Here is a 27,732-nt window from a genome sequence, read left to right as displayed (position 1 = left end):
TGTCCTCTTTTAAATCTGGTCACTCTAGTATAGCTCCTGCAGCTTTAACTGTTGTGATGAAGAGGGAATTTCACCAGGTTCCCCATATATACAAATGACACCTGCTGAAATTCCCTTTTCTATGCAACTGTTAAAGATACAGGAGCCCTGTCCTCCTTTTCATATGGTCACCCTATACTAAACCATTTTCAGATCAATCAAATCTAGGGTGGCCATGTGAAACAGGGTTCCTCTATCTTTAACAGTTGCATGGAAAAGGGCATTTCAGCAGGTGTGATTTGTATGCATGCAGCACTTGGTGGAATCCCCCCTTCCTCACAACAGTTAAAGCTGCAGGAGCCCTGCCCTCTTGACCAGATACAAATAGCACCTGCTGAAATTCCCTTTTCTATACAGCTGTTAAAGATACAGGAGTTCTCCTTTTCATGTGAACACCCTAATCAAATACAAAATTTTGAATTTAAAGTTGTTTGAAGAATGCTTTAATTATGGGGTGCAGATGGGGCCTTATTTCTAGATAATTTACTGCTCAAGTTCTAGTTGTGATAGTATAAAAAGTGTGCATTTTTATCCCTGCCCTCACAAAGAGTTAAAGGAAATATTAAGGAGGCAGTCAGAGAATTAAATGAAGGAAAGAAGGAAGGACTTTACTATCATTCAGTCTGTTATATAATCTGAATGTTTGATCATACTACCAGCAAAGGAATTATTGTTGCCCTTATCCTCTTGAATTTGTAAAACTGTTCTAGAAATTTCACTACCTTGTTGATGGAATGCTAAAATTACTTAATCGTGTTCCAGTAAATACCCACCTTATTGTCTTTGCACTGTCATGTGAGGAACAAAACTCTCTGGCTTTTGTGAAAATCCATGGATGGATTCAAAATCGTTCTTCAATTTCTTCCTTGTTTCTTCTTCGTAGCAAATGAATGGCCTTATACAAGACTCATTTCCCTGAAGTTCTCTTAAACATCCCTACTTGTTTCTGGCTGTATTAGTGCTTAAACTCTCGCCTTTGGGTTCACTCGTAAGGAAGACAACTGCTCAGGTGATCCTAATCCTTTGTGATATGGATAGGTACAGAGCCTTACTTCTTAGACTCACACTATTTTCTGGCTCCATCCTATAATTGGCACAAGTGTCAAAAATCCTCCAAGGTATTCCACGTAAATAATAAACAAGTCTATGACTGTCATACATCCTATGTGATTTACCATCAGGTATTCTGGAAACTTGGGACACATGCAAATTTGTGTGTGTGTGTGTGTGTGTGTGTGTGTGTGTGTGCAGAGATACAAATTTCATTTCATTCATTCCATTTCTATGCCACCCAATAGCCAATGCTCCCTGGGTGGTTTACAAAGATTAAAAGCATAAAGTACAACATAGTAATATATTATTATTATTATTATTATTATTATTATTATTATTATTATTATTATTATTATTTTACATTCATATACCACCCCATAACCAAAGCTCTCTGGGCAGTTTACAAAACCATTCCCATGAAAAAAACATTTTACACAATCAGTAAAAAAAATCCCTGGACAAGTTTCATCATCATCATCATCATCATCATCATCATCATCATATCATATGCCTGGAAATAAAGGGAAACATTAACGTGGCGCTGGAAAGAATACAATGTTGGTGCCAGGCAGACCTCCATGGGGAGAGCATTCCACAGTCTGCAGGATGAGTGGGTGGAGGACCAAGAATGCCCTCTTACTTGTTGCCATCCTCCAAACCTCCCTCAGAAGAGGCACATGGAGGAGAGCCTCAGCTGATGACTACAGTGTACACTACATTCATACCAGGAGAGGTTGTCCCTCAGGTATTGCAGTCCCGAGTCATATATGGCTTTATAGGTCAAAACTACTGCATTGAATTGGGCCTGGAAACATGCAAGCAGCCAATACAAGTGTACCAAAATCAGTGGTTTATGCGCACGTGCGTGGACACGGACACACACACTGAAACACCTTTTTTATTGTCAGGACTAGGGTGGGGGGGAGTGGAGAAATCAATTTTTTTAAAAAAAATAAACACCCTACCTTTAGTCGCTCCAGCGCTCATGCACAGCCGGCCCTTTAAAAAAAATGGCGGACACAATGCCTCTCTTCTTGAGGCCATTGCACCTTACGTGTAAACAAGGGCGAGATCTTGCATTATTCACAATGAGATGTCTCTCCTCCTCTCCCCCGGATTTTCACTTAAGTCTAGCAAAGGCCAGAGTTGGGTAGTACCTTGAAGTTGATCTAGTCCAGCCTCCTGCCACAGGTAAGACATTTGAAAGTTAAGAACATGAGAACATAAGAAGTACCCTGCTGGATCAGACCAAGGGTCCATCTAGTCCAGCACTCTGTTCACACAGTGGCCAACCAGCCATTGGCCAGGGATGAAAAGCAGGACACTGTGCAACAGCACCCTCCCACCCATGTTCCCCAGCAACTGGTGCACTCAGATCCATTCCTTTTATCCATTTGAGGCTGCAGTGCTATACCCACTATACCCCCTTACTCCTGGAAGACGCATTACAGACAGTGGTTCTAACTTCTCAGTAGATATGTAGAGGATTGCAATTTGAGACAATGGACAGGACAAGGAGGGATATTGTGCTGGCAATAATGTTGGCAGAACAGCATGATGCATGGAGGTAGCATGACATTGCACACCACTGTGCACTCTGGATTTGAAGCACCAGAATAGCAATCCTTTTCTGTGTCAGGGCCCAGCTCTGTAATATGAAAATCATATTTTTATTGACTTCTGAACATGTGCAGAATGGAATTTCCTCTTAAATGGGTTACCAGAACCTATTGTGGAGTCAGTTTTGCAAGGTTCTGAGCTCCCAAATGTGTTTATATTTACAGAGCAGACACATTTAATTTTATTTTTAGGATAGAAAACCAATTCTGATGTATTGCTAGTTCATTTCTCATATGTTGTTATGGAATTTGTACAGAAACAGATCTCTCCTGTCTCCCTAGTAAGCACACTACAGTCTGTTCCTCCTCCCATCCTAAGAAGTTTGCCTTATGAACTCCCCAGTAAAAAAAAAGCTGGGAAAACATCACACTTTTTACAAAACTTACAAATAACTTCTACTTCTTTTGAGGCACAGCACAAGTGATACCTTCTCCCTTACTTATGATGACAATTTGTTTTCCAAAAGATGCTGGAGAAACAGTGAAATTTGACAACAAACTAAACTACATGTAATTCTATTGGGGGGGAGGGACAACCAGAGAATACCTGTAAAACTGCTGATTAACTTCCACAATTAAACTTTTTCTTTCTTTCTTTCTTTTTTCTCTCTCTCTTTCAACATCAAAATTGGCATGGACCTACCCCTCCAAAAATTAAACCCACCCCCCTCCTAAAATTCCAAGTTTCAGAGCAGTCTGTTGAGCTGTTTTCTCAGTATCAGCCATTGCACCCTTATCATAGACGTACAGCTGCAGCCATATAGTGAGGCAAATTATAAATAAATAAATAAATAGTGAATGCATTATTTTCTTCACGGCTGTCCTCTAACCAGAACTATTGCCACCCATATGGAAGAACCCATCAGCAAAACAGGCAAGCAGACAACCTTGAAGTCATGTGTGGCATGTGATACTGGGTACTTATAAAGAATTCTCACATGGGAAGCATCTGGTCTGACTATTTAGAATTTCAAAGGTTTCAAATGTTTCTCTCTCTCTCTCAAACAGCAGACTATTTAGTTATGGAAGTCAGGAGTTGCTTGAAATGACCACTGAGTCACTCTTCATCTTTCTCTGTTCTCCCATAAAAGGAACTTGGCAGGCTAAAGGGGTGGGGGAGGAATAGCTGCTTGCCTAAGGGAAGGAGTCATGTGGCTAGCTTGCCAATGGCCAGAGTTTAAAATAGCTGGTGCAATTCTGGAATAGCAGGGGTGGTTTAAAATTGTGGAGTTAAATGCTCCCCAAAAAACACAAGAATGCTTAAAAATGCAACTAAATATTGCAGTGTGGAGTGTTCGCATTCAAGCTTCCATTCCCCTCTTCCAGGGGACTCTATTACATTCCCCACCAGTTTTCTTAAATCCCTTCAGTGATCAGCCACAATTTTATTCATGCTGATCATGTTTTTCCCTCATGGGTTGTTGGGTTTTTTTTGGTGGGGGGTCCCCCTCAATGGATTTTTCTAAAGATGTTTTCACTTACGTAAGCCTTAGAGTTTTCTCAAAGGTCATAGCTAGATGGGGCTTTATCCCAGGGTGATCCCTGGGATCGTCCCTGTGCATCCACATGATGCACAGGGGATCCCGGGATCAGGGAGGGATGATCCCTCCCTTGCCCCAGGAGCTCACCCTCCACTTTGGCCCCAGTTTTTCCGTGGTCCTGGGCTGAGCCCGAGACCGCAGAACATGTGGCTGGGTGCCGCAGGTTGACCCAGCTCCGTACAATTCCTCGCAAGGAGCTGGGAGCCGCACACAGGCGGGGGGGGGGAGGGGAGGGAGGAAAGTAATTTAAATTTAAAAAACTACTTACCTTATGCGCATGTGTGTTTGTGCGCTGCTGGCCCTTTAATAACAAAAATGGCAGGCGCAACGCCTCTCCTTCTGAGGTCATCGCGTGTAAACAGAGAAGGGATCTCGCATTAAACACAACGCGAGTTCTTCCCTCCTCCGTCGCAGGCTAACAGGTAGGTCTAGCTAAGGCCAAAGTCTGCTGATATCTCCCTCTTGTGCATGAGTGATGCTATTTTGCTTCTCTAGCATTCAAGTCCTGCTTGTGAGTCTCCCATCTTCAGCTGGTCAGGCTCAGTGTGAACAGAATGCTGAGTTAGATGAACGCTTGGCTGATCAAGCATGGCTTTTCTGAAGTTCAGACTCTGCACAAATTTACGTTTTTTATAACAAAACAAAACAATCCTTCTATAAAGATGCAGTAACAAAATATACACACCCAGTGACAGAGCATATTTATGTGCATTTTGGAAAAGGTACACATTTTTTTCTTTGTGCGTTTTTCAAAGGTGAACATGTTGTCAAATAATTTGTGTTTTGCTTTTTAAGAACACATCACAATCTCAGAACTGTATCAATTTCCGACCACACATTGTGTTGGAAAGTCTGAGGCCGTAGCTAGACCTATGGTTTATCCCAGGATTGTCCTGGGGTCAAACCTGTTCATCTAAGTGCCACACATGGCATCCAGCGCTTAGGCAGGGATGAACTCAGGATGATCCTGGGATAAACCTTAGGTCTAGCTACGGCCTGAGTTTTTTGGTAAAGGAGGTAGGAATTGGGTTACGCTATTAAAAAACAACAACTCTCAACTGAGCAAATCTCTAACACATTCATATTGAAGATATATTATTACTTTTGCTGTGTACCCTCATCCCACCATAGTTTCTGACCATGAGTTTTCAAGTTTTGATTAGTTGATGCTGGTAGTTCCAATGCCAATGGGGTAGTGAATGCACTCTGGGTTTCAGTCAGAAACAGTCAGAACTTTAAAGAAGCTATCCAAGGGGTCATCTACACCATGCAGGATATTGCACTATGAAAGCGATATATGAGGCAGGAGCCACACTAAGCAGGATATAGTGCTATGAAATCAGAATATGGTATATGTCAATGGAGCAGTATAAAGTAGCAGTATGAAAGTGTTATATGGTATGTAATAATGGGACCCAACAGTCGTCAGTGCACTTCAATACCACTATAAAGCAGTAGTGTAGCTCCTGCCTTTTATATACTGCTTTCATACCACTTTCATAGTGCAATATCCTGCTTGGTGTAGATGAGGACCAAGTTGCAAAGTCATAGTATTTGGTTTCCAGCTACCTAGGCCTTAGCTAGACCTACTGTAATTAAGGTTTATCCCAGGATTGTCCCGGGGTCATCCCTGTTCATGTAAATGACACACAGGATATCCCGGGAGCAGGCAGGGACAATCCTACGATAAACCTTAGGTCTAGCTAAGGCCTTACTTTCTATTTCTGGTAGGTTCCTACTTATATAATTTAACTTAAGGAAATTCATAGGAGGAAAGTTCCTGATTCCCCATGGAGCCCCCTAGAAGTCCCCCCCTTGTAGCCTCCTGAAGCTCCTGAGAAGGCTGCCTGGAGTGTTGGGGAAAATGAGGTGGCGTCGCCACTCAAAATTGGACTAAGATAAGTAAACTTAAGGACATTCATGAAAGCAAGTTTTCCCTCCCCTCCAACCCTGCCCAGAACCACTCTGCACTCTATACTGCATTGTTCAGGAAGGCCCCCAACCCTGGAGAGGCAATGGGGTGCTGGTGAGAAGCACAGGGTAAAAAGCAGATAGAAAAAGGCTGCCAATCAGCTGCAGCAAAGCTTCACTTAGTTAGGGTGACCCTATGAAAAGGAGGTCAGGGCTCCTGCATCTTTAACAGTTGCATAGAAAAGGGAATTTCAGCAGGTGTCATTTGTATATATGGAGAACCTGGTGAAAGTTCCTCTTCATCACAACAGTTAAAGCTGCAGGAGCTATACTAGAGTGACCAGATTTAAAAGAGGACAGGGCACCTGCAGCTTTAACTGTTGTGATGAAGCCGAAATTTCACCAGGTTTTCGATATATACAAATGACACCTGCAGAAATTCCCCTTTCAATACAACTGTTAAAGATACAGGAGCCCTGTCCTCCTTTTCATATGATCACCCTAACTTAGTAGCTGAAGAGATTTCTTGGCAGAAATGGTGCCATTATACTGTTGTGCCCAGGGTATTTAGGGAAAGAAATGATGGCTTTCAAGAAGAGTTTTACTGCCCCGCAGCACAGAATATATATACTTTTTTAAAAGACACAGCACCAATAGTGTCTACTGCTGCTGCAACTCAGTAACAGCCCTGAAGGTGAGTCCGATTTCACACACACACACACACACACAAAATATTTGTGAAAATGTCCTTTTTGTGGCCTCTGAATGGGTTCATGGAATTGGATGGCCAAACCAGTGGAAAGTTGCTGGTAAACGTCATTGTCCTATGCTGCCATCTGCTGGATATTAGTTTTGGGTCATCCTGTGGCATCACATGCTCGTTTTGGAAATGGTGCATGTATCTCTTTTCTTCTTGTGGCCTGCTACACAGGGACATTAGCAGCAAGAATTGTATGCCAACTCTGAAATCGACTTAACAAGGGTTATTAGAAAATACAACAAATATTGTATCCCCCAACACCCATGTTTTTACCCTAACCCACATTATGAGAAACCATAGGCAGTGTCCAATACTGTCTTAATGCTATCAAGACCAAATGCTAGAGCAACAGAAAACAACCAGAAATGAGTGGAAACAGTGATTTCTAGAACAACACAGGTTAGTGGTGTTAACAGAAGGGAGCGCCACTCACCTGTCCCATTCTGGAAATGAGCATTTATGTTCATTTCCAAGATTGCTTAGGAGGCACTTACTTCCTATTTCACTAGCTGCAGGTTCTGTGGGGAAAAGAGAAATAACAGAGGTGCAGCAGGAATAATGCACGCTGACCCATCTGTGCCATATATATATATATATATATATATATATATATATATATATGCAGAAATATACAGAAAGCCTCATTTTGACTTCAATCCTTTAAAAAGAAAAATAACTATAATAAAAAAGGCCATATTAAATAAATGGATTCAAATCAATATTGTTACAAATGGGAATGCCTTAGCAGATTCTTTCTTGCCCATACCAGGTTTCTTTATTTAATTAGGCATTCATTTACATATATAATTACATATATAATTCAATATCTTTACATAGGTGCTGAAGAAAAATTCTGTTTATATTTTAATATGTCTACCAAATTCACACTTTCTGAACCTATACACAAACTGTAATGCGGGTTATACAGTGATATTTGTACTTTTCAGAATTTTGTGATACCACCTGCCAATAAAAAATGTGTGTAAAATGAATATCTTACAGAGAAGTGCAAATAAAAGTGTTTATATTACCTAAATTGTGTAGAAAAATGCTATATTTTAAAGGGAAGTTATTTGGAAAGCATGCCTGTGTTTGAAACGCATGTACAAAAGTGCATACATTTTGTGTAATGCACAAATTGGATCAAATTAACTTTTCTTTTTCTTTTAAAGAAAAATTGTATGACATTGAGCTTGATGGATTAATCTATTCTGCATGGACACTTATCTAAGTAATGAGACTTTCAGCAAGGAAAGTGTGGATATGTCTGAAATCTGAAATCATATACAAACAATAAATGCAAATAACATACACTAGTTAATGTGAATTTTCTACCAACTATCCACAGTTAAAACTGCAAGATGGGGGGTGAAGTGAATACTTACTTTCTCGTTGAAAAGGGAAAAAATGCAGCAATATTAGAGGTTTGACATTTTTCATTTGCTTTGTTGAACACATTGTGAGCTCAGAAATGTATGGACTTCCCATGGCAAACTGCATTTGTGACTGGGAGGTACAAATTAGGTAAATCTGGGGGTGGGGCAAGGAAGGGGGCCCCTCAATAGAGTGAAGTTCTCACATATTCCTATATTAATTGCTTATTAATTTTATTACATTAAGCAGTATATAGGTAATACAAATAAATAACTAAATGATCCAGCATTTGCAGAAGACTTCTTCTTGTTGCTGTTGTTGTTGTTGTTGTTGTTGTTATTGTGGCAGAGGGACATTTGGGATGCCTCCAGATAGAGGGCTCTTCCCAGCAGCAAGCAGAAGGCAAATCCTTCTCTTTTTCCTTAACATACTTTCCATGTGAAGAAAAAAAAAAATAGAAATGGTGGGAAAACACAGAGAGCTACTACTAGAAAACAACATCACCTGGAATCTCTAAAATTATGGAAATGAAGCTGGACAATGGCACAATAAATGCCTTGTCTAGAATTACCCTTAGTTGATTCTACGTGCAATGCCTACTACTTTAGTTTTGGAGCATGATCTCTTAAAGTCCAACTACGTGTTGTTACATGGATTGGGAACCTAGTGTAACAGGGCTCTGCAGTTCTCTCCTCTGCTCTCTTCTGTAGTTGGTGCTTTTTATTCATTCCACCTATTATTATTATTATTATTATTATTATTATTATTATTATTATTATTATTATTTATATAGCACCATCAATGTACATGGTGCTGTACAGAGTAAAACAGTAAATAGCAAGACCCTGCCGCATAGGCTTACATTCTAATAAAATCGTAATAAAACAATAAGGAGGGGAAGAGAATGCACCAAACAGGCACAGGGTAGGGTAAAACTAACAGTATAAAGTCAGAGCAAAATCAAGTTTTAAAAGCTTTAGGAAAAAGAAAAGTTTTTAGCTGAGCTTTAAAAGCTGCAATTGAACTTGTAATTCTCAAATGTTCTGGAAGAGCGTTCCAGGCGTAAGGGGCAGCAGAAGAAAATGGACGAAGCCGAGCAAGGGAAGTAGAGACCCTTGGGCAGGTGAGAAACATGGCATCAGAGGAGCGAAGAGCACGAGCGGGGCAATAGTGTGAGATGAGAGTGGAGAGATAGGAAGGAGCTTGACAGTGAAAAGCTTTGTAGGTCAACAGGAGAAGTTTATATTGGATTCTGAAGTGAATTGGAAGCCAATGAAGAGATTTCAGAAGTGGAGTAACATGGTCAGAGCAGCGAGCCAAGAAGATGATCTTAGCAGCAGAGTGGTGAACAGAAACCAACGGACTGATGTGAGAAGAAGGAAGGCCAGTGAGAAGAAGGTTGCAGTAGTCCAACCGAGAAATAACCAATGCATGAACAAGAGTCTTGGCAGAAGAGACAGACAAAAATGATCGAATCCTGGCAATATTATACAGGAAAAAACGACAGGATTTAGCTACTGACTCGATATGAGGAATAAAGGAGAGCGAGGAATCAAATATAAAGCCAAGACTACGAGCTTCCTTGACTGGAGTAAGCGTAACGTTATTGACAGTAAGAGAGAATGGGAGATGAGGAGAAGGTTTAGGAGGAAAAACAAGCAATTTAGTCTTTGCCATATTAAGTTTCAAACGACGATGAAGCAACCAAGCTGAGATATCTGAAAGACATGCTGAGATACGATCGTGAACATCAGGAGAAAGATCCGGAGATGAAAGATATAATTGTGTATCATCGGCATACAGATGATATTGGAGGCCATGAGATTGAACCTCTTTATTCATTTTTATTCAGAACCTTTTTGGCTCTGGGGAGCTCATCTAAAAGGTTCCAATTGCTTTTTGTGAAGCAATTCTGAGAGAGTGGAAGATATGAGAGGTAAAAGACTGTGGGCTGCTTATATGGTGGTGGGTTGCTGGCCTGATAAGCAAAACACCACACTTTTACCGCATCGGGGTGGCAGTGGCTAATCCCGATGCACAGCGGAAGTGAGGAGTTTCCAGCAGCTGGGCCTGCCCCCGGCCTCTGCTCGGGTAGACAATGACCAATCAAGGGTTGTCATCCATCTGGCCATGCCTCTGCAGTGAGGATGGAGTGAGTTTAGACAGCAGAAGGTAGGGTGACCATATGGAAAGGAGGACAGGGCTCCTGTATCTTTAACACTTGTATAGAAAGGGGAATTTCAGCAGCTGTCATTTGTATGCCTGCAGCACATGGTGAAATTCCCTGCAGAGCTCTGCCCTCTTTTGTATCTGGTCACTCTAGTTTAGCTCCTGCAGCTTTAAATGTTGTGATGAAGAGGAAATTTCACTAGGTGCTGCATGCATACTAATGAGACCTGCTGAAATTCCCTCTTCATCTCAACCGTTAAAGATACAGGAGCCCTGTCCTTCTTTTCATATGGTCACCCTAGGCAGAAGGGCCGTTTCACCTCTCTCCATCCTCAAAAGTTGGGTTCAGTCCCTGACTTTTAAAATGTGGAGCTTCTCCAGAATGTATCTGTTCAGAAGGGACCATGGAGGGTGTGAATAAAAAATGCCAAAGTGGAGGATAAAACTGTGTGTGCACGTGGACGGGGACACACACACTCCTGCATGGTAGGGTCCCAATCCATTTAGCAACATGTAGTTTTCAAAATGTTTTAACTTGTTGTACATGTGTGGCAATATGTATCAGATCAGTTTCAAATCTGGCACAGTCATCGACCTTTCCATGGGATGCCAAGGTAATAGCCCAACAGGAATAATTACTTTTCAGCAGTACAATAATGATTCTTATAATGATGGGATGCTGTTGTTTGCCCCTTTAATATGCAGGGAAAAGTGATGTATGCTGGACCCAACCATCATAATTTCGCATATGTGTTGACGGGTTCTGAACTGTCTGGAATTCTCTAGGAAAGATCTTTCCAGGCTGGTGCATATCACATAGTAACTAAGCATCAGCTCATCAATTATGGAAAAAAACAAGGTCCATGCCAGGGGTTAATAGAAAGTCGATTGAAAATAAAATAAAATCATTTCCCCTTAACTGAAGCTGTCCCTAGAGGGGTCCACGCAGAACATGATTCCCCCATGGCTATGCTTTATTATTCAGGGAGATGTTTTAATTTCTCCCTCCGAGTCTTTTCTGCTAAACACCTGGAGCTCTGGAGAAGAGATCCTTGAAGCCCAAACAAGAGAAAAGAGAGTTGTTTCACCTCTGTTCAGTCATATCCTTGTCTTCTCACTGCCAAGACTGGAAACCTTAAAGAGAAATGAAAAGGTGAGTTATTTTCATGTTGTTCTCTTTAAAAAGGACTGGTCATATTAGAATTAAGCAGCAGCATTTACAGAACAAATCCCATTTTGATTTATCTGTGGGGTTGTATTAGGTCGTTTGTACCACATATGCCGTAATGGCCCTCTTTGCTTTTCAAGCTGTTTGGACAGATATGCTATGCTGTCTGTTTTTTTGATCCAGATATAATAAACACTGCTGTATACGACCATTCTGCTCAGTTATGAAAGCTGGGTTATGTCACAGCCCATAATAAACTTTTATTTTACATCTAGTGGCCCTAATGTTGCTGTTGCTTCTTCCTTTGGTATTTTATGTTTTAAGCACTTTCTCCTTTACCAACCTACCCGATCACTGAGGTCATTGGAGGGCATGCTCCTGGATAGGGTGACCCTATGAAAAGGAGGACAGGGCTCCTGAATATTTGACAGTTGTACTGAAACTGATTTTCCATTCTCCCTTCTCCCCATCAGACATTCAGAACTCTGTGGCCACTGAGCATGTTCATTCCTCATTGGGTTCTGTTCACGTTCCCCCCTACTTAGAGTTTCACCTAAAGTTTTGTTTGTGCTTCTGCAAACATTGGGGGTGCCACAAAATCTTCTCTCTCTCTCTGTCATGCATGGATGGTGCCATTTTAGCTACATAAGGACTGATATCCAGAGAATATTTACCCAATATACAGGACTATCATGTTTGATCACTCATACAATCAAGCTATGTGGCATTATACTCTTTTGACTCCAAGTCCACTGGCAGTGTTGACATCTGAGAACAAACTGTTTCTGGCATAATCTACACTGAGCAGGATATTCCACTATGAAAGTGGTATGAAAGGGGTATATAAAAGGCAGGAGCCACACTACTGCTTTATAGTGGTATTAAAGTGCACTGACAACTGTTGGGTCCCATTATTACATACCATATAACACTTTCATACTGCTACTGTATATCCTGCTTGGTGTGGCTCCTGCCTTTTATATACAGCTTTCATAGTGCAATATCCTGCTTGGTGTAGATTAAGCCTCTATCCATTTACCTTACAAGAGTGAAAATATAAATTGAATCTTCCTCTTAACCATTGGGCCAAGGGACTAAAGAAACACCCAAACTTTTCATCTTAGTTCATTATGCAGAAAAATACATATTAGATACCCAATGTGAGCAGCTTTGAAGAGGTCAACACACACACTAACATATTTCCAATCCCACTTGGTTAGGGTGACCATATGAAAAGGAGGACAGGGCTCCTGTATCTTTAACAGTTGCATTGAAAAGGGAATTTCAGCAGGTGTCATATGTACATATGGAGAACCTGGTGAAATTTCCTCTTCATCACAACAGTTAAAACTGCAGGAGCTATACTGCAGCTATACTGTGACCAGATTTAAAAGAGGACAGGGCTCTTGCAGCTTTCACTGTTGTGATGAAGAGGAAATTTCACCAGGTGCGACATGCATACAAATGACACCTGCTGAAATTCCCTTTTCAATACAACTGATAAAGATACAGGAGCCCTGTCCTCCTTTTCATATGGTCACCCTACACTTGGTGCTTCTTCACTTTAAAGCATCTCTCCTCCTGACCCAACAAGCCTTACCCCCCCTCCCACTGAGATAAAAATGTGGAGAATTCAGGCATTTTGAACTGTCTGTATGTGGTGATGTGTGCAATGAAGAGCTTTGGGAGGGTTAATCTGAGTGCAGAAGCTAAGGGTAGGGAAATGGTTACACTCATAAGGTGTAGCTACTCCTTGAGTAGAAGAGGAGAGATGAGACCTGGGTTTGCACTAAGACTGATAACTTTGCAGCTACCTTTCAAATAATCCATAGGCATACCCCTCAGTACTGCAGTGTAATAAGGGTCATATATTCAATTTGAGTCTGAGCCAAGGTTCTTCTTTGAGAAAGTTCCCTTGAATGTTGGTGGGTGGGTGGGTTTTAGGATCAAACCTTTTCATTGGCTACCCCTTTTTTTCAAAACATAGCAGCTGTCAGCCTCTCAGAAGCCACAGGCTGGCAGTTTCCCCTTCCCCCAAAAATACCCTTAGGGACAATGTTATATGATGACCCTGTGTTGTTCCCAGCCTGGGGAAAAATAGTGGCCCCCAGTAACAACCTTTTCTCTCTCTCCTCAGTATACCTACTGGGAATAATGCTATGTAAATAAAAGAGAGAGAGAGAAAAGAGAGAGACAAGTGGTGGCCGGCTTGCCAATAGTAACCCCCCCCCAAAAAACTTGTCTTTTGCCTCATTTGCCCCCTCCCAATTGCCTATTGTGAATGAGTTTGTGAAAATGAGGGGGATTCCAGTTGTGCTCAAGTGCAGCCTTTCCCAACCTGGTGCTTTCCAGATGTTTTCGCTTCTAGCTCCCATCAGCCTCAGCCAACATGACTCATAGTCAAAAATCCTGTAGTCCAAAACATTTGGAGGACACAAGGTTGGGAAAGGCTATTCTTGAGAGAGCCATAAGGAAGTGGTCTAAAGAAATTTATATAGTTATTTAAGCATTTTTAGCCTGACCTTCAGCCAAAAAGGCTCCCAAGGTGGCTTACAAAAATGTTTCTTGACAGTCCCTGCCCACAGGCTTACAATCTAAAAAAAAAATTACACAAGAGGAAAGGGGATTGGGAGGGAGGAGAAGGGGGGAAAGCAAAGCAAATTCAGGCACTACATTCTTAGTTGGAAAAGTTCAGCAGAGACCATTGGTAGCAGGAGGGGGGGCTCTCAGCTGGAGCTGGACCCAGGCACGATGTTTAGGTGCCTGGCTGCTGCTTCCTCCCCCACTGGGATGTCTCATTTTCTTATTTTTCTCTCATTTATTTAAGGTGTTCTGGGTGAAAGCTCTGTTTAAAGCTTGACCAAAAGAAGGAAGGAAGCAATAGAAATCAGCATGTGACATACATTGTTGTTTTCAAATGTCTGTATAATAGTTACAGGAGCATGTGATAGGAATCACAACAAGCTATTCATCAGTGAAGAATCCATGTGTGCTGAAGCGCTTAGAATGCATGATTGCATCAGATCCCCCAAATGCACTGTTCATTATATGGGTACAAATATCATTCCTGCTTAATAAAATCTTTCCTGTCTTACAGCAAATACAAAACGGAACAAATCCAAATGCCATTGCAAACTTCATTATTCTCGGATTTGTGGATCACACAGAGCTGCAGGGTCTTCTATTCCTGGCTTTCCTAGTAATCTATATGATGACCATGGCTGGGAATCTCCTCCTCGTTGTGCTAGTTGTGGCTGATCTGCATCTTCACACCCCTATGTACTTCTTCCTAGGAAGTCTGTCCTGCTTGGAGATCTGCTACACATCAACTCTTCTGCCCAGGATGTTGTTCAGTCTTCTGACTGGGGTCAGAACCATTTCTGTTAATGGTTGCCTTGTGCAATACTATTTCTTTGGCTCCTTAGCATCTACAGAATGTTATCTCCTGGCTGTGATGTCCTATGATCGATACTTGGCCATCTGCAAACCACTGCGCTACACCTCTCTCATGAATGGCAGCCTCTGCTTCTGGCTTATCACTGCCTCTTGGATGAGGGGTGTGCTAACTAACACTATAATCACATCCCAGGTTTTGCAGCTATCATTTTGCGGCCCAAATAAAATTAATCATTTCTTTTGTGATTTAGAACCAGTGATAAAGCTGTCCTGCAGCAGCACACACATGGTGGAGCTCGTAAGTTTCATCCTAGCCTCCATGGACACAACACTCCCATTCCTACTTACCCTGATTTCATATGTGTATATAATCATTAACATTCTTCGAATCCGGTCCAAAGCCATGAGGCAGAAGGCCTTCTCCACTTGTTCCTCTCATCTCATTGTAGTGACACTTTTCTTTGGGTCTCTGATCATTGTCTATGTAGTTCCTAAAACTGATGCACTGAGGGCGCTTCATCAGACCTTCTCTCTCTTTTATACTATCCTAACTCCCATGGTTAATCCCCTCATATACAGCTTGAGAAATAGAGAGGTGAAGGAGGCTCTGTATAGAACTGTCAGCAAAGCTATGAATTGGGCTCAATTTCCTTAGCTTTGGGATCTCTTAGAAAGATAAGGAGCTATATTAGAATCCTTACACAACATCTCAGTGTTGTTTATGCTGTACTTTAGATCCCTTTAATTCTGTCACCTTGTACATAAAGCAGGTCATGCAGGATGAAAGCCAAGCAACTGTGAACAGCCTGAATTAATACAGTTATGTATTAATACAGTTATGTAAAAGCCCTGTTTAGGTAAGGTGACCATATATTGGAAACCAAAAAGGAGGACAAAATGGCCGTCCCCAAGGGGTCGGACTCACCAACATGACCAGCCCCTAAGGGGGTGTGCCTACCAATATATCCAGCCTCCAAGGGGGCTTGCCCACCAACATGACCAGCCCCCAATCAATTAGATATAACAGTCATAAAAAACCACTACCTCATTCACATAGCAATACCTAATGACAAAAATGTTGCCGAAAACAAAGAGGAAAAGATACACCACTGGCTATGGAAGTTAAAGAACTATGGCAACAGGAAATAGTTATCTGTCTTGAATCTCCCACCAATCAGCTTCATAGGATGACCCTGGGTTCTAGTATTATAGGAGAGGGAGAAAAATGTCTCCCTAACATCACTCCAGGAAATTCGGAGAAAATTCTACCAAACAGGGGTTCTGATGCGAGATGAGAAAAAGAAAAAAAGTCTTCTGGGGAAATTCAGCTTAACTCTAGTGGCAGGGCACAAGGCAACTGCAGCTGTTCATGCCAATTCCATGCCTGGTCTACCATCCTGCTTCACCTGCTGGACTAATCAGGGATTCAGATGTGCCACGGAGGAGCAGTGAGACAGGCCAAGACGGATTGTACAGACGAGGGAAAGAATAGATGGGATTGCAAAGTGTGTTGAGTGCCACATTGCAAGGTAGGAATAGGAACGGACAGTGGTCCAGTGGAAAAGCACATGCGTTTTATACAAAAGGTCCCAGGTCCAATCCCGGAATCTCCAGGTAGGGCTGGAAAAACTCATGCCTAAAACCTGGCGAGCCGCTGCCAGTCAGTGTCAACAATACTGGATTAGAATGCTCTCAGTCGTGAGAAAGCAGCTGGATCTAACCCAGTGGGTTTTGGCAACAGAACACATAAGTCATGTCTTGATCTTCCATGTCTTTAATAACATGGGCTGATCTAAAAAAGAAACTTGCATTAGCTGATTTGGTGTTGAAACAATAAAGCTTCAAATCCTAATTGTATGTGATGTAATTTAATTTTGGTTTGGAATTCAGTAAAAACAACAACAACACCCTTTTATCCTAACTTGATTGTAAAGTTGTCCTAAATGAATAACAATCCTATTCATCCAAATATTATCTCAATGGTTTTAGACTTTCAGCCAAATTCAAAGTTTCCTTGGAACATTTGGATAAATTAGATTGTACGGTAGTCCTTTAGGAATATTTAATTCCCAACGTGATCTAAAAACAACAACATAGCTGGTTTTACATGACTGAACCTTGGAAAGGAACAAAGCTTGTCACAGGTGTACACATACACACTTGTGAAAGATATAAATCCTACTGTTATCTTGATCCAGTGTCAGCACCCACCACCCAGCATAATCAAGTGATTGAGTATCACACAGCTAAGGTCACAAAGCTCCAGCAGCACTCACCGCTGATGCTAGCCTAGGCCTGGTTGGGTTGGATCTTCAACCACCACCTTTTTAATTATGCACAATGATCTGATGTGATATTGCTCTGGAGAACTGTGGGAATGGCATCCACCAGCTACTTGGTTTGAATATAGGAGTAGTTTGAGCCCAGAGGTTTCACTTTTAATGTTAGTTGTTAGACATAAAGCATTTGTCAATAGCAGAGGGAATTTTGAACAACGTCCATTAAATAAATACCCCAGAACTGTTGTTTTTAAATGGATACTGTTGTTTTTATACTGTTGTTTTTATGTTTCTGATGGTTTTTAAATTTTGTATACTTTTTAATATTTACTGTTTTTAACTTGTGTAAACCGCCCAGAGAGCTTCGGCTATGGGGCGGTATATAAATGCAACAAATAAATAAATAAATAAATACAATTGGAAAGTAAGTTACAAGACTTGATAAGTGATCCAGAGGGTATCCCCTGAGATCCCAGTGATATAGGGTGGGGTACAAATGTTTTAATAAATAATTCTAATAATAAATGTTGTCTGGAAATAGGGCTGGGTGGACACCTCCACGGTATGATTTTTTTTTCAAATCAGGAATTTCATTTTAAAGGATCTAAAAATAATAAATTTGATACTGAGGGTTGTGTTTGAGAAGATTCTTGCAGTTGACGCAGGAAAGAGAAAATTACTATGACGTTTATATCATCTTATCAGTTTTTTTTAAAAAAACGTTGATGTCTTGTCTAAAAAGAGATGTGGGAGGGATACTGGAAGCTACTGGAAGGTGTGGCTAGAAATCTTTAAAGTAAGTAAACACTTTCAGTTAGTACCATGTTGCACCATGTCTTGCTTGTTCATCCCTGGCTGATAGATGGTTAGTCACTGCGTGAACAGAGTGCTGGACTAGATGGACCCTTGGTCTGATCCAGCATGGCTCTTCTTATGTTCTTTTTTCCATGAAAAATACCCAGTATAAAATTTTTGTGTAGGTGTTATGTGACTCCACAAAGAATGAACAGAATATATGCAATGAATGGATTTGGTTGTTCAAAGTGTGGGAGGGTGGATGCAGACTAGATTCATGTACTGTGAATTGTCCAGAGGTCAACAAATATTGAGGTCTGGTGTTCATTATCCATACAACCAGAGAAGCAGAGACTGCCTTCCCCCCCACCCCAATCACGGAGTTATTCAGCTACGGTAGCCTTCCCAACCTCATGCACTCTACAAGTGTTGGAGAACAACTCTCTTCATACCCAGGGAGTATGATCAATTGGTGTGCTGCCTGGGGATGGTGAGAGTTGCAGCTGGAAAGTACCAGGCGGGGAAGGGTGAGGTACAGTATTGGGCCCCTTGAAATAGATGTTCCATACACTTCAGCATATGAATATTAAGAACAGTTTCCATGACTGGTAGCCATAATGATTGGTATCTCTGGACTAGACTTCCCAACTTTTCCTCTACAAAATCATTCACCTCCAGAACTCAGCAGATCAACCCCTTTTAAAAGCACAAGAGCAGCAGGTAGAGCCACTTTTCCTGGTCAGTTGGCAACCATACTCAGAGAATAGCTGTATGAAAAAGAAGCCTAAAGGAAATGTGTCCTTCTATAAAATACACGGAAAGCCCTGAAGCAGATTTTTTTCATAGCTTCTTGATATTGATGGACCATTCACAGATGCCTGCAGATCACTTGATTTCTTTATACTTCATGACAAGCAAACTGAATGAGTTTGACTCTGAAAATCATTGCATTTAAGATAATATGTTCTTTCTCTGTGGTTCATTCATACATGCAGGTCACCATGTGAATGTTAAAGAACAACAGATGCTGGAACCACATTTAATATAATCTGATAAGTTTCCCCAACTATATTCCCAGTGCCAAGAAATGATTTCATTACCATGACATTTACATAGGTACATACATGCAGCAAGAATTGGTGCTTTAAATTCTTCTAATAACTTTGTTTCTCATGTCCAATTAATGTTTTCAGAAGGATGGGATGAGGATTAAACAGCAGAAAAATTACAGACTTTGGGAAAACAGTTTTTTTTCCCCACTGACAATTTTATGATGCCAGATTCATCCATCCATACAACCTGATGGACTGTGAAAGACTTGAAAGCCAACAAAACAAATTACAAAAGCACTGCAGCATCTAATCATGCCCAAGTCACTCATACAACCAAATAACATGCTGTAAAGAGGAACCAATTATTTCCCAAACTCACTGGTGCTGCACCATTTCCCCAGAAAGTGAAACCCCAGATCATGTGCATCTTTGGATTTCTCTTGGTTTAAAGCATCATTTCAGATATAAAGCACCTACCTTTTAGTTGTCAAGCCTTTTCAGAAGGTCATCAAGAACTAAATAGCTGCTTAATGTCCCTCTTCAGAAAAGGCTCTAGGTCTTTCTTCAGATGAGCAGTGGGAGGGGTGGGGAGGCAGAAGCAGGGCACCCCAGCCTCTCCCACACAGAGATCCAGGAGGAAATGCGACCTCCCATCATCTCCTGCATGTTGATCTTGCACTGTGCAGTCGTGCCAGCTAAGAAAAGGGCCAGATCGATGTTGGGACGGGGTGGAGGATGTGTTTCTGGATGCATCGGAAACATGACTTTCAAGCCCCCCCCCCCCGATGATGCAGCCATTTTCTTGCCCTGCACAATTGCACCAGCCAAGACAAAAAGTCTGGATCAGCCCGGGGGAGATCACAACTTCCCCGGACATTTTAATAAAAAATTAAATTTCCCCCCGGATGCTGGATTTCCCCCCCATTCCCGGAATTGTCTGGCAGAAACCAGACATATGGTCACCATATGTTTAGGCATTCAAAAAAGGGTTAACAGGAAGGAGTGTTCCTTCTCATCGGTTGCTGTTAAATGTCAACCCATTTTTGAATGCCTGTTTGGAAGTAAATTACAGCTGTTAAGTTTTTGTTTCGTAGTGAATTACAGAAGTTGTTAAAATTTATTTAGAAGCAATACCCTAAATTACATTGGGGGGAAATGTGGTAAGCCTCTCCCACTGGGTGAACTCCACCACCAACAATAACAAAAGGGATCAGAAAGGGGGGGGAACAGCTGCAAGGCTGGAAACCAAAATTAACAAAGAAACAGCTGCACTGGTTGTGTTTTGAAATCTGTCTGTATCAAGGGAAACACTCTTAGAGGGTTTTCAGGAGGATTCCCTCTCCCTTTCTTCCTTGGATGATCCATTCATGCCTATAATGTTGTCAACGTGGCTGACATTTACATAGCATTGACTTCCTGGAGACCCTTGAGCTGCCAGTGTTGCACAAAATGGCAGCTTGCTAAGGGACGGGCAGCTGCTGTATGCTCTGTGAGCTATGGGGTGCTTGACAAGTGGGTCCGTGAGTGCCCCAGGAGTCAGCAAGTGGAGTAAAGAGGGCAAGTGCAGAGGAGTCCATTGGACTCCCCCCCCCAGACTCTCGCAACATCCCTAATGCTCATATGCTTTGTGAACAAAAATGAAATTCTCATGCATCCCTAGATTAGCTTCCATGCTGTCTTGGGATGGTAAGAGTTGTATTTCATCACATTTGGAGGGCACTAATTTGCAGAAGGCTGCTATAAGTTGTCAGGGAGGGCAGAACTGTCCAGTCAGTTTTGGGCAGGCTGCTGGTATGAGCCTCTAGTTAAAATTGTTCACCCTCAGGACCCTGAAGGATCCAAATGGTTTCCTGAATCTGCTTAGATAATTTCCTGCCTCATCTGTCAGCAGTACTGTTGAATAACCTGGGGCTGTCTTCACAGTGCTGAGTTGGTACTGATCTGCCACCAAGCCCTGTGGGGCAGTGGCAAGCAATCATGATGAGGAAGACAGCCTGGACTTTCTGGCTGCCCATTCCCTGTCACCTAGCTTTCAGTGGCCAATCCAAGTTTGCCTTCTGCCCTGGAACACCTCCAGCACAGCACTTGAGCAAGAATGGACTGTGGAGAGCCATGTTGTTCTGACTCCCACAGGAAAAGTCAGGAAAAGTCCCTGACTTTTTTCCTGTGCAACTTTGCTTCTTTGTTCCACAGTGGCTCACAATTAGTGGCTGTGTCATATAACTGCTGCAGCACTGTAGGACAAACATGATGTTTAGACTTATTCAGTCTAAATTTTAAGATAATTTTTCTCCGTCTCATGCTGTGCCCCAAATATCTCCTTGTGCTTGGAGGATAATCTTCACTCTTTCAGTTTGCAAGCATGGTGCAGGATACTTAATTACTGATTCAGATGAATTTAACTCCTACAAGTTTGCTCCCTTTGGTTCTAGAGGAGTGTTTGGATGAAGACCACCACTTTAAAACTTTATTCTTTTGACCTATCACCACAACAGTTATTAATTCTGGTGTTTAGTAAGGCAAAATACCTTATTTATTTATTAAGACTTTTGTATCCCACCCTATATCACAAGGATTAGTTAACACCTCCATGCTGTTGAATGAAAGAACAATGGCCACTATAATAATGTGCTGCCCATGGTAAGATCACTTTCTACCTAGTCTTTTTGACATGCTGGCATATTATTTGCAAAACTTAACAGTTTTAAAACACAGATGAATTTTTACTTACACAAGTCCAAATATACTGTTATCAGCTGTACTTGAGGGTCAATTTAAAAGAATCCCTTTGGGAAACCATATATGCTCATTTGTAGTTGGTAGTATTGAAACAGTAGCTGATGTGTTATTAATTTGCACTGTTTTCAGCAATTTGAGGAAACAGGTGATCGCTCCACTATTGTTATTGCTTCTGTGTCTTTTCTTCTCACAGATCAGAATAACTTGGTGGCAGCTAAGACTGCAAAAATTTTAGCAGGTGCTATTAAAATAAGATCTACCATTTTATTAGTGTCTTAATTTCAACTGATCAGAAGTTTATTCATGTATTTACTTATTTTTATGTGAAAAGGATTGTGTATTAATCTTGGGGAGTTTTTTGCTTGATATATATTTTTTAGAATGCAACTTGGGTAGCTTCAATCAATTATAATCTTGCTTTTATTCTTCATGCATATAAAGGAATCTTGTATATCTCAAGGATGGAGTTATTCTGTGGGGTATCTTTATATGTAAATAGGCCAATACTGTCACATCAATCCCGCAGGCACAACATACACCTGAGACTTTACTCCTGTGCTTGATTAGACCTTTGGGAGTGAAGCTCCTAAAGACCTTTAAAAACCAAATTAGGATCTATTCATTGCCACATCTCCTTGCACTTCTGTCACTGCAGAGAGCTATCAGACACATCAGCTCTCAAAAAGATATGGTGAGTGAAGAATTTGTTGATCAGTACAGTCCTGTGCATGTCTACTCAGAGGTAGGTCCATTGAGAGGGTAGATCATTACAGCCATAGTGAGGGGTGGACAAGGTAAGTCAAATTGGGTGGCTAGAGACAAACAGACATCAGAATTAGAGGTGATGAACAAATAAAGTAATCCAGCATCTGCCCACAAACATTTTAGTAAGTCAGTTTTCAACTCCCATTTTTACCTTTGTTCACTATCATCTTGATTAAGGGCCTTGCTAGACCTGCTGGCTTACGCCAGCAGGGAAGCGGGGCCGAGGCGCGCTTTCGTTAGCACGCCTCCCCCAGGCTTCCAGACAGCGGAGACGCAGGGAGGACGGAAGCCCTGTGTCGTCCGCCATTTTTTTGTTTGTTTGTTTGTTTGTTTAAAGGGGCCGCGTTTGGCCCGAAGACTCCGGAGACGGTAAGTGGCTTTTTGACTTATTTTTTTAAAATGGGGGGGCGAAGGATGGGAGGGCGGGTGGCGCGGGGGGAGGGCGGGTGCGATCGCGCCACCTTGCCCGAGCAAGCAGCCGAGCGGCGCTTGCCCGGGCAATGCCTGGGATGGGGCGGCATTGCCCAGGCAAGCGCCGCTCGCCTGCTTGCTCGGGCGGTGAGCGGCGCGATCGCACCCACCCTCCCCCTGTGCCACCCACCCTCCCATCCTTGCCCCTGCCATCCTTCGCCCCCCCCCCCACCGATGGGCACAGCGCTCCTATGAGCGCTGTGCCAGGTCCGTGGCTTTTCGCGGCTCCTCACGAGTAAGCGAGGAGCCACGAAAAGCCGCGGAAGTCTCCACACTTTCCCCAGCCCCAGCCTGAGGCCGGAGCTGGGGAAAAAGCGCGCCATAAGCGCATTGGCTTATGGCGCGTAAGACCAGGCCTCAGCGCAGCCTGTCTCCGGATTCCCCTGTGCGTCATCTGGACGCACAGCAGGGAAGCCGGGTCAGAAGGCACGCTAAGGCCTCGTCTAGGAAGGCCCTAAGACTTAGATGTCTCTTAACTTCAGAATACTTACAGATTCTCTGGACAAAAGTCTGCAGCGTTAAGATATGCAGCATGTCATCAGAAGCTTTTTTGTTCTCTTCAATTCAGTGTGTGATCCAGATTGTGTACACTCTTATCATGCAGAGCACTGAATAGAATATGGCAGCAGTCAATGATTGTGCTTGTTGGAGCCCTGACATGGACAAAGAAGTTGATTGATTAGGGTCACTGGGCTTACCTCAATAATGTTGGCAACTGATGATCTTGTGATGTGCAGAACTACCTTCAGAATTTTTGTAGTTTATCAAAACATCCTCGGTTCCTCAGCTATATTACCTGGAAAGAGAAGTCCAACTTCACTTTCGATTCCATGCTGGGTGAAATTGCTGTGGCAGCTTTAATGTGTAACCAGTTCAACTACCAGGTTTTATGAAAGGAAGGATTAAAGGAACAGGACAAACAGCTAGAAGGAACTCAATGCCTTAGTGTGTGTGTCCCGTTCCCCCCCCCCCCCCGTTAAGCTAATAACAGGCATACTGTATGACTAGGAAAAGCATTCCCATTGGTGACATGGTGTGTTTTTTCTCCCTATGGCTCCTAGCCATGCCAGGAAAAGGGTTGGAGATTTCCATTCCAATCGGGGTTGGAGAGGGATGAGATCACTTAGCCCTGTGCACCTGTAATCAATTTGAGGGTGAGTGGGTGGGTTGGTGGGAACCCTGAGATGTAGAGTTCTTTCTGGACAGATTACTGTTCCTCTGCCAGAAGTTCAAAGATGAAAATAAGACTACATAGAGTTCTTTCTATGGTGATCTTGGACAGTAACAGTAACACACCCAGAAAGAAGTAAAAAAAAAAAATACTGCAGCAGGGGGAATGAAATACTGCAAAGTGACAGAGAGTTGCATTGCTTTGTTAAAATGTTTTTAAAAATAAAAAATGGATAAAATCTATCCATCACAGAGTGTAAAATAAGGCATTCCTACCACTACTACCACACTGAAATAATAGAAATCTCCCCTAAAAAAAAGTTGCAGAAATTCCTTCCCCATTTTGAGGGAGACACTAGTCTCACAAAAATGGAGAGGGACATTTAGCTTTTCACAATCTCATTCCACCCACTCCACTGCATTGTGGTATCCCCATCAAGCCTATCCTCTTTCTCCTTCCTAAAATGGGGTTGTCTTCTTTTCACAGGTACCAAGAAAATATTCCAATGCGCAACCAATCAGTAATAGTGACTGAATTCCTTCTGAATGGATTCTCTGATACTCAGGAGCTGCAGACATTTCATCTCATTGCTTTTCTGCTCATTTATTTGATGGCCCTTGTAGAAAACTTTCTCATCATCACTGTTGTCATTTATAGTCATCACCTTCATAAGCCCATGTACTTCTTTCTGGCCAATCTGGCATTGCAAGATCTTGGCTCCATATCTGTCTCAGTTCCCAAATCCATCACAAATGCATTGATGGACACAAAGACTATTTCATACAATGGATGCATCTGCCAAATTTTCTTTTTCTTCTTCTTCACTGTATCTCACTTTTTCCTCCTTGGCATCATGGCGTATGATCGTTACATTGCCATCTGTAATCCACTGCGATATGAAACTCTGATGAATATTAAAGCATGCACCCTAATGGCAAACAGTGCATGGATGGGTGGGCTTGTCTATTCCACAGTATATACTGGAACTACATTCACAATAGAATTCTGTTCCAATCATATCGGTCAGTTCTTCTGTGAAATCCCACATCTATTCAACATTGCTTGCTCTGATTCATATATGATTGCATTTTGGGTTATCTCTGTTGGTTGTTCCATGGCTTTTGTTTATCTGGCTTTAATAATTTGTTCTTATGTTCAAATCTTCAGAGTAGCTCTAAGAATTCCTTCATCCCAAGGAAAGCAAAAAGCCTTCTCAACTTGTTTACCACATCTCATTGTAATATCCTTGTATTTTATAAGTGGTTCATTTGCCTATCTAAAACCAGTGTCTAGGTCCCCCTCAACAACAGACCTTGTGGTTTCTATGTTCTATTGCATGTTGCCACCAGTAATGAACCCATTAATCTATAGCATTAGGAATAAGGAACTCAAAGTAGCATTCTGGAAATTCACTGCCAATCTTTTCCCCTAACTTTTAACCAATTAGCATTGGCCATTGCATGGATCTATAGAACTACTCTGATCTTCCTGAACATTAAAATATGTCAACACACACTAAACTTGTTTCTTTTCTCTTTTCTGAAGAAACATTTTTGAAACTTACTATAATCTGAAACAATTAATCTCCAGGAAAATTTAACTTGTAGAAAAACATACTTGATAGTTAACAGCTATTTCAATGCTAGTTTTAAAGTAAGTTATCTAGGTTCAAACAATGGATCTTGCAGCTTCTATGCTCTTTTGCAGGGGTGGGCAACTTGTGACCCTCTGGGTGTGTGTGTTTTTATCAGAATGTGCCAGGAAGCTAGGGTGACCATATGAAAAGGAGGACAGAGCTCCTGTATCTTTAACAGTTGTATTGAAAAGGAAATTTCAGCAGGTGTCATTTGTATATATGGGGAACCTGGGGAAATTTCCTCTTCATCACACCAGTTAAAGCTGCAGGTGCCCTGCCCGTTTTTTAAATCTGGTCACTCTAGTATAGCTCCTGCAGCTTTAACTGTTGTGATGAAGAGGAAATTTCACCAGGTTCCCCATATATACAAATGACACCTGCTGAAATTCCCTTTTCTATGCAACTGTTAAAGATACAGGAGCCCTGTCCTCCTTTTCATATGGTCACCCTAGCTAATATGTGTGTAGCTTTCTTTATTGTGCCATGCTGTGCACTCAGTATCACACATACACCCTTGTCAGCATCTTCCTTGTTAAAAACATCCTCAACAACTCCACAGCTGGTTGGAATTTGTTACAATTAGGCAAGACAAAAAGCAGATACTAACATGGAAACAAAGGATGATTAAGTAACCAAGCTTCATTTCCAAGTGCTTCAGTTCTACCTGCTTCATCTCCTTCATGCTCCAGCCATCCTGCTGTTTTCACTAGGTGCTCAATTTTGAGTGTCTAGCTGTGGCTTCAGGAAAGGGGAGGGAAGGAGGACAGAGACCTGAAAAGAAGCTTCCCACCCCCAAACATGCTGTCGTTTCACCCTCTCCATGCTCCGTTTCTGAGTGCTGAGAAGTAGCTGGTTCAGAGTGAACTTCACCAACTATGAGGTGGAGGGGAGAGGGCAGGCGGAGCAGTTTCTGGGAACAAGGTCAGATCACTAGCTTTGACCTCAGTTCCCAGAGACCAAAAAATCCTGTGGCCTTCTGGACAGCATCTATTAGCCATAGGATTGTGCCCTTGGTAATTAATTTTGAAATTATTTTTATTATAAAATTTCAACAAAGCAAAACCATAAAAAGAACATGAAAAAGCTATGTAGATCTGAATGTGTAAGTTTCAATACATGCATATGAAATGGGTGTGTATGTGTGTGTGAAATGTGTGTGTCACGTTTCACACACACATATAAGATATAGCACTATGTAAGTGGTGTGAGAGTGGTATATGGCATGTGTCAATGGGGCCCAACAGTTGTCAGTGCACTTCAATACCGGTATAAAGCAGTAGTGTGGCTCCTGCCTCTTATATACTACTTTCCTGCTTGGTGTAGATCTGACCTTGGTGATGATGGGCAGCACTAACTTCAAAACTGGGCTGGCAATTATGAGCACAAATGCCATCCTGCTACACCCAGCACAGCCTGGGCATGGCATGGCTGTTGTGGGCGGGCCCAAGATGAGAGACATGGAAGCCAGCCATTTGGTGGCTACAGATGATGCCACCAGGCTGGGCGGGGACTTGAGCTCATAAAAACGCTGCTTTGTGCCATTTTGTGCCACAAACCCTGACTTTCCCCCCAGTATTCCTGAGTTTACATAGCAGTTTTAAGTGAGATTGTGTATATGATGAGTCCACATGTTACGTTTCAGCAAAGTGTAGGTGCGAAGATGCTTTCTTTTCCTCTTCTTGTATGTCACCAGTTCTGGTGAAATCATTATCCACTCTTCTTTAGAAAAAGGAATTGTGAAATCTTTGAGCTGTATAGTATCATGAACATTGTGCTCTTCACTGCAGCTGTACT

General features: G+C 42.0%; 2 protein-coding genes across 2 annotated transcripts; both read left to right on the top strand.

The window, feature by feature from the left end:
* Positions 1-1,720: 1,720 nt before the first annotated feature.
* On the top strand, positions 1,721-15,685 carry LOC134406714 (olfactory receptor 5AP2-like). Its single transcript, XM_063138245.1, has 2 exons — positions 1,721-1,837; positions 14,732-15,685. The coding sequence occupies exons 1-2, from the start codon at positions 1,721-1,723 to the stop codon at positions 15,683-15,685; spliced, it is 1,071 nt and encodes a 356-aa protein (XP_062994315.1).
* A 9,122-nt stretch (positions 15,686-24,807) lies between these two features.
* On the top strand, positions 24,808-25,734 carry LOC134406713 (olfactory receptor 14A16-like). The gene has a single exon (XM_063138244.1). The coding sequence runs from the start codon at positions 24,808-24,810 to the stop codon at positions 25,732-25,734; it is 927 nt and encodes a 308-aa protein (XP_062994314.1).
* The last annotated feature ends 1,998 nt before the right edge of the window (positions 25,735-27,732 follow it).

This window comes from Elgaria multicarinata, chromosome 11, assembly GCF_023053635.1.
Source record: "Elgaria multicarinata webbii isolate HBS135686 ecotype San Diego chromosome 11, rElgMul1.1.pri, whole genome shotgun sequence".
NCBI classification, from domain to species: Eukaryota; Metazoa; Chordata; class Lepidosauria; order Squamata; family Anguidae; genus Elgaria; species Elgaria multicarinata.
The sequence above is the reverse complement of the archived record's forward strand: the minus strand, read 5'-3'. Positions and strand labels throughout refer to the sequence as shown.